The sequence below is a fragment of the Heptranchias perlo genome, chromosome 17 (genome assembly GCF_035084215.1).
Source record: "Heptranchias perlo isolate sHepPer1 chromosome 17, sHepPer1.hap1, whole genome shotgun sequence".
NCBI classification, from domain to species: Eukaryota; Metazoa; Chordata; class Chondrichthyes; order Hexanchiformes; family Hexanchidae; genus Heptranchias; species Heptranchias perlo.
This window is the reverse complement of record NC_090341.1, coordinates 49,679,701-49,697,646: the sequence shown is the minus strand read 5'-3', so window position 1 is coordinate 49,697,646 and position 17,946 is coordinate 49,679,701. Positions and strand designations below refer to the sequence as shown.

Here is a 17,946-nt window from a genome sequence, read left to right as displayed (position 1 = left end):
CCGTAGGGGTTAACCTTCTGACAACGGCCGCTTTCAGTTGTTCGTGTCTCAATAATTTTGTTTTTTGTAAGTGTTTTCAGTTTACAGCTCTGCCCAATGTGTAGAAACCGCCAAACCCAAAGTTCCAGCTCATCCACTTGACTGTTTGGCTGCACAAGTGAGTGATATATGATGTTCTGGGGGGAATTTCAGATCTTTGTCTTACTGGAGGTCATACGTATGGTTAATTGGCCTGTTCAATAATTTGGGTAGAGTCTGTGATTGTTGTTCAGTCTGCTTGAAGAAATGTGCTGAATGGGACTTTTTCCTCTCATTCTTAAATTGAGAATGCTAAGTAATAAAAAAAACTTGACAACTTACCGCCCCTACACCGAATCAGAAGCAGATCATGGAAACCACCCTAGATACAACATTTACCAATAACTTTCTGGTTATCGTTTTAAGAAACTTTTAGTTTTGTAGCTGGTGAGGTTACTGATTGGTCAACTTATTAAATTCATCACTTGCTTCCAAATCTATTCAATTGTTTTCTTTCCTCTCCAAAGCACCTGCTGTCACTACTCAAGAAACTCCGGTTGACATTTTTAATTGGATGAATATGAAATCAATGTTACCAAGATGTTACCGCTGATACAATGATGCAGCAAACATGTTTAATGGTATTTGTTATGACCTACACAAGTCTATGTTCAGTCCCAGGCATTCTGCCTGAATCGAGCTGTTTTAAACAACTGCAGTGAGCCATTCCAGATGAGTAGGGTGGATACAGTTTTAAGTGATTGCATTTGTGTTCTCCTATTCTTTGAAATGTATCATAAGTTCTAGTTGTCTCTTGCTGAAAATTCACTGAGTTCTCTAAATTTTGTGCACTTCTGTGACCCCACTGGACGTTATGTTAATCATTGGGCAGGAGTTATCCTCATTAAAGCCTTATGTACAGTTGTATTTGACCCACTGGGAGATTATTCTGGAGCAGAGTGCACTGATGGTCAAAATTAAGCAGAAAATTGACACAGATTCAGCAATAGCTGTAGAAGGAGCAAACATGGTGACCAAGACGTTACATCAATTTGAAAATGGTGGAGGAATTTGGCAAAGATTACTTGTTGAAATAGTATTAACTTTTGTTCATTTTATAAGCAATTAAAACACCCATGCTATGTTCCCAATGCAAATACCCATACCACAAATTCAACCAAAAATTGCTTACTTTCTTCAAACTACTTTTGGTTGTAATTTTCCTTTCTTACTCATGTCAGTAGATATATCTAAAATATTTATGATATAACAAGCACACACAATACTTCTGAAAAAAAATCACTAAACATTCTTATAAAATTAACCTTTTTAAGGATTTGAGTTCTGCTTCTTGGTGCTGGGTCTTGCAGTCTCTGCTGATAACTTCATTAGTTATAACTACGAGAGATACGTATCATGGAAGACCTCATTTTTCACCCTGGTCCTGTGAAACTACAATACCCAGATCTCAAATACTGTACTTCAAATCACCCTGGGAGGTGTAGCAAAAAAGTGTATGATGAGAAGAAGGGGTTTTAGGGAAGGAAGCACATTAATTGCACCTTAACCAAGTTTTGTAGTGGTAGGTCAAATATATCTGTGGTTTGGATTTTTCGGTATCAATAAGCTATGAAATATTTTCACCTCATACCAGTCACATTAATCCAGTAAAATTGTTGTATTACATTGATAGGTGAATCACTGTCGCATTTGGGCATCAAAAACTGAACTCTATTTGGGACTACGAATGAGTGATGCCACAGGAATAATTTGTTATTTGTTTATTTTAAACCTAACTTTCTGCTGTGATATACAATGGGTGCTCTGGCTTGTTCTGAAGCTTACTGTACCACCACAGGTGCTGCATCATGCATGCCTATGCATATACTATGACAGTCTAAGTTTTGGAGGAAGCATGTATACTGTCAGTATAACCTGGCTGGCACATATTACATATACCTACTGCCATATTCTCTGCAGTACTGAAGAGTTGAACTCATGTTAGTGGGCAGAGATAAATGTGCCCAATGCCATTGTGACATACACTGGATTGTGAACCATTACCGTTTGATATTTCTCACCATCCAATAGGCTGAAGATGTAGTGGGCATCCTACCAAAATTTGCCACAAAAAGGGTTAATTGTTAGACCTGGGCTATATTTTGTCTGCAGAAATTGAAAAGCACAGGTTCTAATTTAGAGAGGCCATGGTCTGCTTACAAAGACTATTGTTGGGTTGTTTGCATGAGAAAATGGTATTTGACAAACCCAATTTATAATGCTCAATAATTTGCTTTCGTCCCAGCCCCTGAAGCGCAATTGGGCTGCAGCAGTATCAGTTTCCCATTTTAGACAGTATTAAGGACTCTAATTAGGATAAGTTAGATGCATAATACCTTTCTTCTACTATGTTCAAATAATGTGTCTTCACCCTAACCTCAGAATAGCACCCCTACTATATGTGTAACAGTTCTCATTTTCCACATCAGTCATCCCTATGGCTCCTCTAAGTACGACTGTTAATTTAGTACCACCTTAGAGACAGTTTTTTGTCCTGTAATGACTTCCCACACTCTTAACAATACCCTTACAGCAAGCAAAGAAAAGAATTAGAAAAAAGTAAGAACAATACAAAGAGGGAAAACAAAAGAACATAAACTATTAAAATGATTAATAGTAAATTTTGAAATGATAATTCTCCCATTAAAAGTATACTTACAATTGACGGGCATATATTTAATAAATTTAACAGCCACTGCACACAATGTAATTGATTTTTAAAAAGTTGATATAAAATACTGTACAAAGCTTCCATATGGTTTATTAAATATTATTAGCATGTCACAACACATTGAGGTTCATTTAAACATACGCAATTGTCGCTGCCCGAATTCTCGCTTTGAGTTTCTGCCACCTCTTTGTTCAGGCAGAATTTCAACATTTAAAAAAAAAGTTATGGCCAAGAATTTGCTGGAGCGGGCCATCTTGTGGCATGCCCCATTTGTTAGATTTGTTTTTTCCCTCATCCTTCAGCTCAAAAATTTTTTGCACTGCAAATTGCTGGAATTGACTAGTTGATTTTTGGGGCATCTGAGACTTTGGTGAACGAGGGGACTGACAGTTTATCTCCTTGACCAATGAAATTTAAGGTTAGAGAAGAAAATAGGGTGAATTAGAGTCACATTAGATATAGAAAGAGAAAGAAGAAAAGAAAGATTGAATTGAGAGAGAGAGAGAAAGAGACAAAGGAAAAGTAAGAAAAAAATTAAAAACTCTAGGAACAATTTACTACTACCTGCAGGAGTGAGACTCCACAATTTCAACTGAATATATTCAATGACTCAGCCTCCACTGTTCTTTGGGGCAAAGAATTCCAAAGGTTCACAGCCCTCAGAAGAAATTTCTCCTTATCTCTGTCTTAAGTGGGCGACACCTTATTCTGAGACTATGCCCCCTAGTTCTAGATTCCCCAATGAGGGGAAACATCCTCCCAGCATTTACCCTGAGAAGCCCCCTCAGAATCTTATATGTTTCAATAAGTGGGCGACACCTTATTCTGAGACTATGCCCCCTAGTTCTAGATTCCCCTATGAGGGGAAACATCCTCCCAGCATTTACCCTGAGAAGCCCCCTCAGAATCTTGTAAGTTTCAATAAGATCTCCTCTCATTCTTCTAAACTCCAATGAGTATAGGCCCAACCTGCTTAATTTTTCCTCATAAGAAAACCTTTCCATACCCAGAATCAACCTAATGAACCTTCTCTGAACTGCCTCCAATGCAAGTATATCCTTCCTTAAATAAGGGGACCAAAACTGTATGCAGTACTCTAGGTGTGGTCTCACCATGAGAATCCCTACGTGGTCAGTTTTCGGTAAAATATTAAAATGCCTACGTGGCAAAGAAGCAGAATGCAAAATGGTTAGAAAGGGTTAATTAGTTAGTAACTGAGATTGATACAAGTGGCCTGGCCCCCCTGCTGGGCCATATGTTTGCTTCGTCAGCAGGGTTGCATGGTCTTAGCAATGTAGAGTCTTTGATGTGAGTCAAGGACTGGTCTGAATGTCTCCATGTTTATGGCAGATCAATATAGGTAACGAGCTTAGCCAAAGTTGAAAGACATTCCAGGTTGGGAGATAAGGAACAGAAGGGACAGGGAAGAACATTCTAAGTTGGAAAGTGAGGAAGTTATCCCCTTTGATGTCTAACAGCAGCATGATCAGCACATGGACGATTTATGATTGGCCGGAAATAATGTAACCTCGCATGGCAACCTATGCCCGGCTTATGATTGGTGTTGACCCTCGTTAAGTATGTTCCAACCCTATTCATCTGTATAAAAACGTGTGGATTTCTGTATGTTTTTGTTCTTGCTCTGCCAGCATAGAGGGACTCTATCAGGAGTCCAAATCAATGCTGCAGACTAAGAACCCTGCTATTAAAGTTGTGCTGAATTTTAAAATGTATTCGACTTCAGTTATTACTGAACCAGACTGAGGGGAAAGAATCCGGATCATCATTTGGTGGCAGCGGTGGGATCTTAACGGTCGTTCACCGAGAGTTCGCGGAGTAAGAGGCGGATTGTCTCAGACACGGAGGAAGGAAATGGCGCCCCGGTGTAAGTAGTCTTAATTTACTATGTCGGTTTTCCTCCAATCCGTCAGTCTGACGACGAATCGTCCGATCGCTAACACTCGTGTGCGTCCTTACAAGATTCAGGTCAGTCTGGCGAATACACAGAAATAGCAGGTAGGTCAGTGGTTAATATCACTGAGGGAATAACTTGTAAGCGGTAGGTCAGTGGTTAATATCACTGAGGGTAGTCAGGGTTTAAGTTCCTGAGGATTGGCTATAAACAGGAACTATTGATAAAACTTAGATGCCGAAAAAAGGCTCAGGAATTAATTTGGAAAATAACAGAGGTACCTCAGCCAAAGAACTAATTGCTTTATGGAGACAGTACTGTAAAAAAATGGATAGAATTAAGTGACTAGACAAATGTTTAAAAGACAGAGACCCGAAAAAGAAAGGTTTTGTTGTTTAAGTGTACTGTCCCTTTAAAAAGCCTGTCTTGATCAGTGTTTTTTTGTTGGTGTTGTGGGCCACGCCCCCTTCTTACTGTGTCTTGTGTGTTTTCTTCCTTTGTGTAATGTATCTGTCTTGTCGTGTGTTTAATTCTGATACTGCTGAATTAAAATTGGAGTTATTGAGGTTAAGTGACCTATTAAATTCTGGTTCTTATAAAGTGTGGGCATGTTAAATTCCAGACATGGGATCTTCAAAAAAATTGGCATTTTGAATGTTTATTTTGTGATTGGCTGTGGTTTAAAAAGAGGTTAAAAATTAACGGGATAGATTAAAAAAACTATCTGGTATCACTGTGATAGGAAAAGTCGGAAAGCTGGAACAGCTCGGAGCGTTGATTATAATCACATCCACTAAAAGTATGTGAAAAAATAGTGTGCAAAAATATAGTATAAAGCAATCCACAAATGTGAGAAGTAAACAAATCAGTCAAACCTGTGTGAAGAGAAATTTTGAAGGTGGGAACTTAATCTCAAAGGGAGAAGGATCAAGTTACTCCTACCACAAGAGCAAGTTAATATTAACCCCTTCCATCCCAAGAAGCCAGACTGTCATGCCAAGACCAGTTCAAACAGATAGAAATGACCCAGTCGGTTGAGAACTGTCTGAGGCTTGCCCATTACACAGGTGAACATGAGGTAATAATTGGTATAGGTTATATTAGTAAAATTGTCCCAATCACTCGGAAATGCCAAAGGCTACAATTGACTGAGATATAAGTTTTCACGCTACAGTGAAAAATTGATTAGAAAGGAATGTAAAACAAATCATATGAAAAGGAAGCATAGGTTAGACAATTGGAAGTCCATTACTTGAGCTATGTACTGACACAGGGTACTAAACGCCTATCAGTTTTGCCCTGCCACAGTATGATAAGGAAGTTTTGACAAGTTCTGGGGCTATTCAATTTTATTTGAAATTAATAGTAGAATACAAGATCTGACCAAAGAGGGGAGACCTTCCCTGACAAATTATATAACTCGCATTGAGACTGCTAAGAAAACTCAACAATTAGATCAACACCTCCTAACTCAAGTGTTAAAACAAAGAGCGACATGGAATGGAGGTGGACATCGTAAAAAGAGATAGGCAAATATGGAGACGTAAAGATCTGTGATAAGTGATATAGCAACTGCCTTTGCCTCAGTTGTTAACACCATTGATTTGACAACATTAGATCAAAAGGTCAGAGATTTAGGGTCTCGCATTAAAGATATATTAAAAGATAAATGAAAATACAGATAAGGAATTGTCTGAGGATCAAATGCTGACCATATATTTGCAAAGGATAGCTACAGTGCTAGAAACACATGCCCAAACCATTAATAAATTAATAAAAGAGGAATATAACGTATCTTAGCAGGCGGCTGCTAATGATATCTGCTTAATGTGGTTACATCTTGAAAACACAGAGATCAGGACTTGGAGTTAGAAATTCCAGTCTGCAGCCCTGCGTACATCTGTATGTGGGAGAGACAGTGTTTATTTCAGACAGGCTGCGTGCTTCAGAGAGAGAGAGAGGGACTAGGCAAATTTCTCTCTCCTGTTTTGTTTTCTGAATTTGTTTCGGGTATAGGGATTATTCCTTTGGATAAATAAATAATAAATGAAGATTTGACAAATTAATCACTTGGGCTCTCAAGAAGAGCCGCAATGGATTTTCTGTGTTTCTTTTAAAACAGGTGACCCTGGTTTTTTTTGGGACCACGTGAGTGTTGATGGTGCAGGATTACCAAGAGTAGTTACAAAGTTACGGTGCAACCTTTGCTGGAGAAATTTGGTGCAGGAAACGATCCAGTGGTGTTAAAGATTTAAGACTTTAGCTGCAGACATCAGCGGATACCAAATGTCACAGCGTGGTGATATCAACCTGATTCTCTTCTTTTGAAAACATTTTGATCTGTTTTGTTTTAACCTATTTGTTGTCTTCCGAGACAGAATGCTCGAGGTGGGGAGATATGGGAATTTCTCTAAAGTCATTGAATTGGGCATGATAAAAAATCAGTCTGGCATAAATATACAATCTAGTGGAAGTCAGGAAAGTGTAGTTGAGAATAGTAAATTGATAGCTTTCTCGTGGAGATATTTGTGTCCTTGCCTATAATGAATAATGAGAAAACTACACTCAATAGCCTGGCCACTACCCTGACATCGGGACCATGCAGGGGGAGATAAGCACTCTAGATACCCCTGATCTTTTTGATAAGATAACCTGAAAACCTAAGAATGGCTACAGTGGACATAAAAGATACAAATGTATGTTGCCATCATCTGAAACGGAGATCAGGATGAAGAACATGATTACAAAGGCCTGTGGCCTGGTGAGCTATTGCAACCACTCTTTAAACAAACCAGTTGCTTTTACAGGACTGAATCCTACAGGACATATGATGTGTGCCATGGAAAATGTTCGGAAATACCATGAGGAAGAAGAGACTGGCCAGCAGAAAGTTAATATCCAAGAACACTAAGCTCATTCCTATGAGATGCTGCTAGTATGCGGAGATACATGAAGAAGATACAGTGAAGAATGAGTCTCAGACAGGCTCAGTTACTTGATAACAGCACAACAGGAAAATGGTTAATGTGGTCCAGGCGAGTGAGAAATCCTTTTAAATAAGGCACTGACACACGGTCCATAGAGAAACCAACTAATTAATGAAACAGTCAGGAAACACTGGTATCAATCAAAAGGACTGAAATTAAAGTAAAGAGGGACACAGTAATTTGGATTTCCAAAATTCAGGGTTAGGTTCCCGTCAGTTAACAATAAAATTGGGAGAAACAATATTTAGAAGATATCCGTACGATGGATACAAAATTACAAGATTATGAGGGGCCCAGATAAAGTAGACTGGAAGTACCTGTTTCCCTGAGCAGAGGGTTCAAGAACTAGAGGACGTAGATTTAAGCTGATTGGCTGGAACAAAATTAAAGGGATGTGTTACTAGACATGCTGTCACTGTGTGTCCACATAGTGTTGGACACAGCCTAGAAGCACAGTGTGGGTTTAATAATACCGACCAATCGGGATATTAACTGTACCATGGAGGCCCTAGCGGCGGATCTAAAACCCACTTAAGTGGTATATGCCGGAGAGGGCGAATACTGTGTTACAACTAATTTGAAAACGTTTAAATATGCCAATCTAACTTGTGATATTTTAAGTCCAGAATTCTACTCCATTTCTGAAGTCCTGGTTCGGATTGGACCCGAGGAACTGGTAGAGATACACCGGCGTAACCTCACCACCGTACAAGTTTCTGAGAATGTCAGAAAGGACTTAAAAGCATATCAGGACACATTTGGGTATCTGACACCCCTGTTGCCTAAATACTTGGAAGCATTGCGAATGGAGATACGCCTCTCCCAGAAGGTTTATTATAACCTACAACAGGACAGTAACATTAAGCATGACATTGACCAAATTAAAGTCACCACCTGGTGAAATGACCTCTGGAATTTGGGACTGAATATACAGATCCATCTTTGGATTAGATTAATTTCATATGTATTAGTCGTAGTGCAGTTTGTTGTAATGTGCTTCTTGATTTTCATTGCATGTAATAAATGTAAGCAGAGGATGAAGGGTTTGGCAAAGATAGTAAAACAGAGCCTGGGTGAGAATGTCCCCATTGTCTCTGTGGTTTCAACTAAGAACACATCTTAATGGTACCGGGAGTAGCACCCGCTGGGGTAAGGTGCATGTAAAAAGGAAGACAATTATAGTTTGATAGGATTATCAGATGCTCTGCCTCTCTTCCACCCGGACTGGTGGCCAACACGAAGGGAACCTGGTTAAGATGAGGTACAGCATCTAATGGGATATTGTAGGGAGAATTTGGATTAAGGGATATAATGGGGAGGGCACCAATTCACAGGTGTAAAATGGTCTGAAAGGTACCATTCAGTCTAGTTAGGCTGGAAACAAAATATAAAGCACCATAGGATATTTGACTATGTTAGCCTTTTCAAACTAACATGAATAGGTTTAGCTGACCAAGGACATTCGCAGCTTACTTGAGAGATGTTTAGAAGGAGTCTGTTCCTGAGAACAGATAAGATACAAAGGCGTATTGATGAAACATGTCTGTGTTCTATTGGGACTTCTCTAGTTCAAGGGCTAGTCATATTCATTGTTATAATTCTTATAGTTTATTGCTTACTTAAATGTTGCTGCACTGCAGAACCTGCAGAACCAGTGAGCACCGTAATAATTGGTTATCATAAAATGATAAAAGGGGGGAATGAGAATCCCTACGTGGTCAGTTTTCGGTAAAATATTAAAATGCCTACGTGGCAAAGAAGCAGAATGCAAAATGGTTAGAAAGGGTTAATTAGTTAGTAACTGAGATTGATACAAGTGGCCTGGCCCCCCTGCTGGGCCATATGTTTGCTTCGTCAGCAGGGTTGCATGGTCTTAGCAATGTAGAGTCTTTGATGTGAGTCAAGGACTGGTCTGAATGTCTCCATGTTTATGGCAGATCAATATAGGTAACGAGCTTAGCCAAAGTTGAAAGACATTCCAGGTTGGGAGATAAGGAACAGAAGGGACAGGGAAGAACATTCTAAGTTGGAAAGTGAGGAAGTTATCCCCTTTGATGTCTAACAGCAGCATGATCAGCACATGGACGATTTATGATTGGCCGGAAATAATGTAACCTCGCATGGCAACCTATGCCCGGCTTATGATTGGTGTTGACCCTCGTTAAGTATGTTCCAACCCTATTCATCTGTATAAAAACGTGTGGATTTCTGTATGTTTTTGTTCTTGCTCTGCCAGCATAGAGGGACTCTATCAGGAGTCCAAATCAATGCTGCAGACTAAGAACCCTGCTATTGAAGATGTGTTGAACTTTAAAATGTATTCGACTTCAGTTATTACTGAACCAGACTGAGGGGAAAGAATCCGGATCGTCAACCAGCACCCTGTACAGTTGTAGTAAGACTTCCCTGCTTTTATACTCCATCCCCCTTGAAATAAAGGCCAATATTCCATTTCGCTTTCCAATTACCTGCTGCACCTGTGTTAATTTTTTGTGTTTCGTGTATGAGGACACCCAAATCCCTCTGTACTGCAGCATTCTATAGTCTTTCTCCATTTATATAATATTTTGCTTTTTTATTCTTCTTACCAAAGTGGATGACTTCACATTTTCCCACATTATACTCCATCTGCCAAATTTTTGCCCACTCGCTTAACCTATCTATATCCCTTTGCAGACACTTTGTCCTTCTCACAACTTACTTTTCCACCTATATTTGTATCATCAGCACATTTGACCACAGTACACTCGCTTCCTTCATCTAAGTCATTGATATAGATTGTAAATAGTTGAGGCCCCAGCACTGATCATTGTGGCACCCCACTAGTTACAGATTGCCATCCTGAAAATGACCCCTTTATCCCGACTCTCTTCTGTTAGTTAGCCAATCCTCTATCCATGCTAATATATTACTCCCAACACCATGAGCTCTTACCTTGTGCAGTAACCTTCTATGTGGCACTTTATCAAATGCCTTTTGGAAATCCAAATACACTACATCTACTGGTTCCCCTTTATCCCCCTGCGCGTTACTTCCTCAAAGAACTCTAATAAATTTGTCAGACATGATTTCCCCTTCATAAAACCATGTTGACTCTCCTCGATTTTATTATGAGTCTCTATATGTCCTGCTACTACTTCCTTAATAATCGATTCTAGCATTTTCCCAGCGACAGATGTTAGGCTAATTGGTCTATAGTTACCTGCTTTCTGTCTCACTTCCTTCTTGAATAGAGGCGTTACATTTGCGGTTTTCCAATCCGCTGGGACCTTTCCAGAATCTAGTGAATTTTGAAAGATTACAACCAATGCATCCACTATCTCTGTCGCCACTTCTTTTAAGACCCTCTGATGCAAACCATCGGGTCCAGGGGACTTGTCAGCCATCTCTTTTAAACCTCTCTGTGTTGATATTTGGTACTGGGTCTCTGATGACCCATACTCAGGTTAGAAAACAGACACGTGTGCAGTGTCATGATGCAGTAGTACCTTTGCATTTGCTCCTATAAACTTAATGTTTTTCCTTATTTTCTCCCCCCTCCTCTCCCTTTCTCCCAAATGCATTAAATCTTTGAGGTAGGATTCCATGGGTGCTGGATGCCCTTTGCTACCTTACTCAAATGGCACTTGTTAATATGAGAGTCCAATGAGTATTGGCAAACTATTTGACTGCAGAAGTTATCACAGCAAAGCCCAGTCCTGTCCTCGTTTGATATTAACACATACACTCTTGCAGTGGAGGGCCTGATCAGGAGATGGAGACCTGGTTGATTTTTGCCCTCCCTAACCCAGAGGTACAAAGGCCATTTGTAGTATCTATCTTACCACCCCAGCTGAAATCAGGGAACTCAGCACAGACCAGGGCTGGAACCTGGGGCTTGCTAGTCTGCTTGGGCTATAATTATTTTTCATTTAAACTTCAAGAAAAAGAACATAGTACATTGCACTGTTGTACGTTTGTCACCCGCCGCTGTGCAAACCCATTCCGCCGAGCAATGGGGCAAATTGAAGCAGAGTTCTGAGAGCATGGTATTTGTGGGCAGAGCATCGGGAGTTATCTTGTCTGAAAATAATACTTCCCAAAATCATGGAGACAACAGTCCTTTAAATTTGAAACTGGCCTAAAAGTATTTGTAACAATTGAAGCAGATAGATGTATCCTTTGGGTACACATTGAAAATACAGAGCATTCACTCTTGATAGTAGCTTGAGTGCAACTATTGTTTGTTCCCAGCCAGTTTTGCACTATCTTGGGTATTGTAGTATCTCTATTGCCACCCTGGTATTGTAGTTCATTCTGTAAAAGATAAGCAGCATTAGGCCTTAAAGTCCAAACTTCAAAACTCATTTGATATCTTTTGGCATTAATCTCTAACAATTTTTTATTTGGAATTGAGTAGGCCTATGCAGTAATCATTTCTAACTGGACTTGCTAATAAAGTAAGTCCCAGCTTTGGTTGAGCAGCCAAGGCTCAGCTACGTCCAGGCCTTCAACTTAGTTAAAATTTGAGTTCGAACTTGAATTTTAACATTTTTACAATTACTTCAATTTACTTAGTTAAACTTTCAAATAGTTAGTGCTATTTCATCTTACTTATTTGAAATATCAGTTTTTAGCATGGAAGTGTAATAATTGCCTTCTCTCTTTGTTGTGGAATGTAGTTCTCGTATCTGATTAGTCCCTACTGGCCACATGATATTATTGGTGACATGATTAGCAGCAGCCAATCAGAAAGTAAGTTCGTAGATTCAGATCTTCAGTACACAAAAACTGTTATATAGTTCATTTACACAGATTGATAAATCACACAGATCGACAAATACATATATACTTAGACATGGTTGATGCAAGTCGAATGCAGGGTTTTACATTTTTTTTCTCCCAATTTCTCTCTTTATTTTCATGAAGGGAAAGGTAATGATTCATGCTGGGATACAGTACATCTACGGGCGAGTTTGGCCAGTTAGACCAGTAATTTCCCCTGATAGTTTGCCGTACCTTCAGCGGAAGATCAGTGGAGACCCGGAGAAACAGTGTAAGCAGCCGTTTATGCAATTGCTCCGGAATTTCTGCTCTTCTTCCGCAGAAGTTACGGTGGGAGATCAGGGAACCCCCGCGTAAATTCTACCTCTTAATGTTAATAGGTTATTTCAATATGGGACTGATCTTGTTTCAGTCAATGTATATGCATAGTTGCTGAATAGCCAGCAGAAATTGATTTTTTTACATCTACAGCTCAAGGACATACAGTAATTGCAGTGCCTCCGCTGCTACCCCAGCACAGACCAGAGATAAAGCCTGGTATCTCTCTGGTCAGTATTACCATTTCAGACGATTGCATCCTGATTTGATGACACTGAACACTAGCATGCCAATGGTCAAAGCAACTGAGCAGAGACGGACACAGTTTTGAGATCCGTTCCACACAGGTCTTGATCTGAGCCATGCAGTACCAGGAGGCGTCAAGTAGGGACTGCAGTATCTCCTTGCTGGGGTAAGGAAAATCAAGTGTAGACGTCACGTCATTTCAAGATTGACAATTGAATCTTCCAGCACTTGGCTACAGGGGCATTGGTGTGGTATTAGTAAACCACATGTCTGATTGGAAGCTTTTTGAATTTAACAAGCAGATATTTAAATTCACAAAGCTCCAGTTACTGTTTTGGAGAGAATAATCAGCTTGCCCTTTTAAAATCACTGAGTCTATCTATGGTGTTCGAAGAGACAAGAAACTTTCTGTAGTCTTCAAAGTGAATCTGTCTAAAACATCCAAAGAATGTTAGCTAGCTAGATAATTCTGCAGTTGGTAAGCATATAAAAAGAGCAAACACAGGTATATAATGAGATCCATACAAATGGACATTCATTGACAGTCCCAAATAATTTACATTGTAAAATATACAAGTTGCACCTTGAAACAAGGGACAACCCAAGTTATGAACTACGGACAGCTTTCAATACACCAAGTCCGTTTACAACTTGAAACGCGGGACACACAGGTAAGTGCGTGGCAGCGATAGATGGGAAAAAACAGCTTTTGTTCAATAGAGATCTCTTTGCCCAGCATCCATAGTGGCAGAGGAACCGCTCTATCTCTGGGATTGAATGGTTGCACGGCTGTGTCCCAGGGATAGAGCGGTTTCTCTGGGATTGAATGGTTGCATGGCTCTGTCCCAGGGATAGAGCAGTTTCTCTGGGATTGAATGGTTGCATGGCTCTGTCCCAGGGATAGAGCAGTTTCTCTGGGATTGAATGGTTGCACGGCTGTGTCCCAGGGATAGCGCGGTTTCTCTGGGATTGAATGGTTGCATGGCTCTGTCCCAGGGATAGAGCAGTTTCTCTGGGATTGAATGGTTGCATGGCTCTGTCCCAGGGATAGAGCAGTTTCTCTGGGATTGAATGGTTGCATGGCTCTGTCCCAGGGATAGAGCAGTTTCTCTGGGATTGAATGGTTGCATGGCTCTGTCCCAGGGATAGAGCAGTTTCTCTGGGATTGAATGGTTGCACGGCTGTGTCCCAGGGATAGAGCGGTTTCTCTGGGATTGAATGGTTGCATGGCTCTGTCCCAGGGATAGAGCAGTTTCTCTGGGATTGAATGGTTGCATGGCTCTGTCCCAGGGATAGCGCGGTTTCTCTGGGATTGAATGGTTGCACGGCTGTGTCCCAGGGTTGGACCGGTTTCTCTGGGAGTGAATGGTTGCACGGCTGTGTCCCAGGGATAGCGCGGTTTCTCTGGGATTGAATGGTTGCACGGCTCTATCCCAGGGATAGCGCGGTTTTGCTGCTGCTATGGATGCTGGGTAAAGAACTCTCCATTCCAGGAACTGCACCGGGCAACATCGAGGCCTGGATTTTGACTTCGAGCCGTGAAGAGGCCCCGGGGGAGGAGGGGGAGATTTCCGGACGGGAAACCTGTAAGTATGGGTTTGCCGGACCTGTTAAATTTTCTCAGCAGGTTTCCAGCGGGACATCCTGCCTGCCTGTCGGGTGGGAAAGCAGCTGGGGTGCAGATGCCAGGTATGTCTGACATCACGGGGAGGGGGAGTGTCTGATAGATTGGGGGGAGGGTGGTTGGAGACATCGGGGAGGTCAAATGTTGGGGGAGAGGGAGACGGGGGAATGGGGGCTTGCGGAGAGAGAGGGGGATTGGGGGCTCGGGGGGAGAGATGAAGATAATAGTTTCCCCTCTTCGCCTGCTCACAGGTGGCCTCCTGGTTCTTGGAATTTCTCTCACAACAGGGATCTCCCAGGCACTCCGGACCTACAGCAGCCACCTCACCCTGTGAAGGCTGCCAACCTAGCAGATCCCAGGATCAGGACATCCTTCCCTCAATGGAAAAGGATCCCGGCATGGCAATGAACTGGGAAACCCAAAGAACAGTAAATGATCTTAAATCACATCCTCCTGGCAGAGCTCCAGAATTGGGCACGAACCCAGGTGAGGGTGGAAAAAAAGAGGGAACGCTGCAGGAGATACAACCAGATATTTGGCTCATCCGGTTTACCGTATATACAATGACCATTTGAAAATAACAACACCTGATGCACGTCCCTTAGGTGTCCCACATTTACAGGTTTCACTGTATATAAAAGTTAATTGTGACTTAGCATAGTGTAGAAGTAGTGAGTTACTTATTTTTCTATTGCAATGAGGAGCTAGCTAAAACTTTACTGTAAATATGCAATATTACTGTTTTTCATTTATTGTTTAGTAAATTTGTTTGGCGGTTAAAGCATAAAATAAAGTTCTGAAGTGTTATTTGGCTCCTTTTTGAACGAGAAGCAACCCATAGAGGCACTGAAGTACATAGAATACTGAAAGAATCTTAAAAAGATTCTCAGGCACTCTACAAAACCTACCTGATAACAGGGCAAATAAAGACACTCAAGGATATAGGGAGGTAGGGCTCACCTATGAGAGTATGAGAAGTCAAAAGTATCTAGAACAAAAAGGGTAAAAGAAACCCAAAAATGTAAAACCTGAATTAGCACAGTATCAAAGAGGCCGCCAGTGTAGAAACAAACCTTCATCAGGTAAAGAGGGAGCTGAGAGGAGCTCGGCACTATCAATTTTCTCTTCTTCATACAAAAGGATCTTATCCAGCAATTTCTTTTTGTAGGGGTTGATCTCGATATTTGAGGAAGACAAAACTTCTGCTGCAAACCAAAGATACAGAGCACATTAAATGTTGCAACAGAACCACTTGGGATCTTTAATGTATAAGAGACAACTCATCACTCCTGTACTCCCAGCAGGGGGCTACAATCAAAGTGACCGTGGATCCAAGGTAGGACTACTATATTGTGGTGCTGATGCACCAACCCATGCTCTCTTTGAGCATGGCTCACTGCTCGGAATCGGTGAATTTACTCTATAGTGTTTAACATAGATTCTGCCCTTCCCTCATGCAGATGAATAGTAGCTCTAGGAATCTGCCAAGGAAGCAAGTTCATTCCATATATCTAGATAGGAATGACTTGGGGAAAATATTACTGTGCTTCATTTTAAAATGAGAATAGATCCAAACTTCATATTTTATCCCTCTCCCCCTGCCGAATGAAAGGATCATGTATTGATCCACATTCAAGTATTAAATTTGGATCGGAAGCAATGTTCTGAGACAACTATTCACTTTGTGCATCTGAGTGACTTGTTAGTACTAGGGAATTAAATACTTATCTCATTTTGGACACGCTTTCTCAGCATCAAACACTCCCAGATCAACTATAACACAGGTTAGATACAGAGTAATACTACTTCTACTCTGCCCATTGAACAGTCCTAGCTCAGTTACAGCCTGGGTTAGATGCACAGTCAAACTCTCTGCATGTTGCCTCATCAAGCACTCCCCAGTCAGGTATGGCACAAGTAAAGCTCTCTTTATGCTATCCCATTAAGTCATTCCAGAGCAGGTATTTAGCCAGGTTTTCGTTCCTGATTGTTATCCAGTGATCTTTATTAGAAGTGGCATACATGAATGTTGGGTGAGGATAGCCTGAAGCTGAGCTATGATGACCCCCACCCATGGTTAAATACCTCACCAGCACTTAATGCTATGGCTCACTTAGATGATATACTGAAAGACCACCACCATTTGTAGAACTGTATCCCAGCGTGAGATAGTATCTTCAGATAGGGATGGGGGAAATTGGTGTAAAAGTGCCTTTCAAATATGTGCATATATCAGTTTTTATACAACTGGACGCTACCTGGACTCGTGCTATCAGGCACCCCTGGTCCCGCAGACACTGTTGAGTGCTTAAACACACATGCTGCCCCACCACATAGCTCATTGATGTGCGAACTTTGGCACGAAGCGCATCTGAAGAGGGACTCTGAGTTTTCAGATTCTGAGTTGTTCATAGTCAGTCCGTACAAGCTTTGAGGAGACAGCATAGGAGAAGCAGCAGAGTTCCAACAGCAGAGCTTCATTGCAGGGTCTGTGTAGTTGGCTTCTATGGGGTTAAAAAGATTGACCATTCTATCTTTTGTGTATTGGTGAAATGCACATACACCATTTGATGCAGTACCAGAATCATCAAGTGGAATAAAAGGTTTTTCTGAGACTTGGTCTCTTGCTGGAGACAATTCTTGAACAAAGCTACTACTGGTCTCTACAGGTTCTTGGCTGGTTCTACTATCACCTGTACTGATGGATTTTGAACTGTCTTCAATTCCCATGGAACATGAGCTGGAGTCACTGCCAACACACTTTGACTTAATATTGCACATTTCACAAGACAATGGGCCAAGAGGTGCTGGCACGGGGTAATAACCAAACCTGTCTGACTCATCTGATTCACATGGTATTTTCAGCAATTTTGCATCTGGTAGTTGTAGCGAGGTTTCTGGCAAGCCTCTGAAAATGGTTGGGCTCTGGGATTGTAAAGACTTTATGTAGCAATTATGAGGCAGAGAAGGATAAAGGATCTCTGTATTTTCCTGTGGACACAAAGCCAATTGATTTAGCGTGAATGTAACATCTTCTGTCTCCTCGGGAGTGCTGTGCAGATCATGGCTTTTTACCTGATGCTCAAGACTCTCCAGCATTGAATAAACCTGTTTTTAAAAAAAACACAAAGTGCATGTCAAAATAACTCCAGTGAATTTTTTGTGCTCATCAATGTTAGGGATGTCAGTGCAGCGGAATAAAGCGCCATTTTGTTGTTGCATTAATCACTCTAGCAAGAAAATGCTCAGTCTGCCCTATCTCAATAATATATCTGCTCCAACCTTGGCAAAACATCATGAATATACAGTGTGAAGTTTCACATTTCCCATTCTAGCCACCATTGCA

At 41.0% G+C, this 17,946-nt stretch overlaps 1 protein-coding gene across 2 annotated transcripts in view; it reads right to left on the bottom strand.

The window, feature by feature from the left end:
• Positions 1-2,823: 2,823 nt before the first annotated feature.
• Positions 2,824-17,946, bottom strand: part of LOC137334294 (interleukin-1 receptor-associated kinase-like 2) — a 78,120-nt gene continuing 62,997 nt past the window's right edge. The window contains exons 12-14 of one of the 2 annotated variants that reach the window (XM_067998967.1): positions 16,859-17,708; positions 15,674-15,805; positions 2,824-11,944 (exon numbers count right to left, since the gene is read on the bottom strand). In XM_067998967.1, the coding sequence (XP_067855068.1) occupies positions 11,940-11,944; positions 15,674-15,805; positions 16,859-17,708 (987 nt within the window). In that variant the 3' untranslated portion in view covers positions 2,824-11,939. The remainder of the gene's footprint in view (positions 11,945-15,673; positions 15,806-16,858; positions 17,709-17,946) is intronic. The other variant, XM_067998968.1, reaches the window with a different exon arrangement.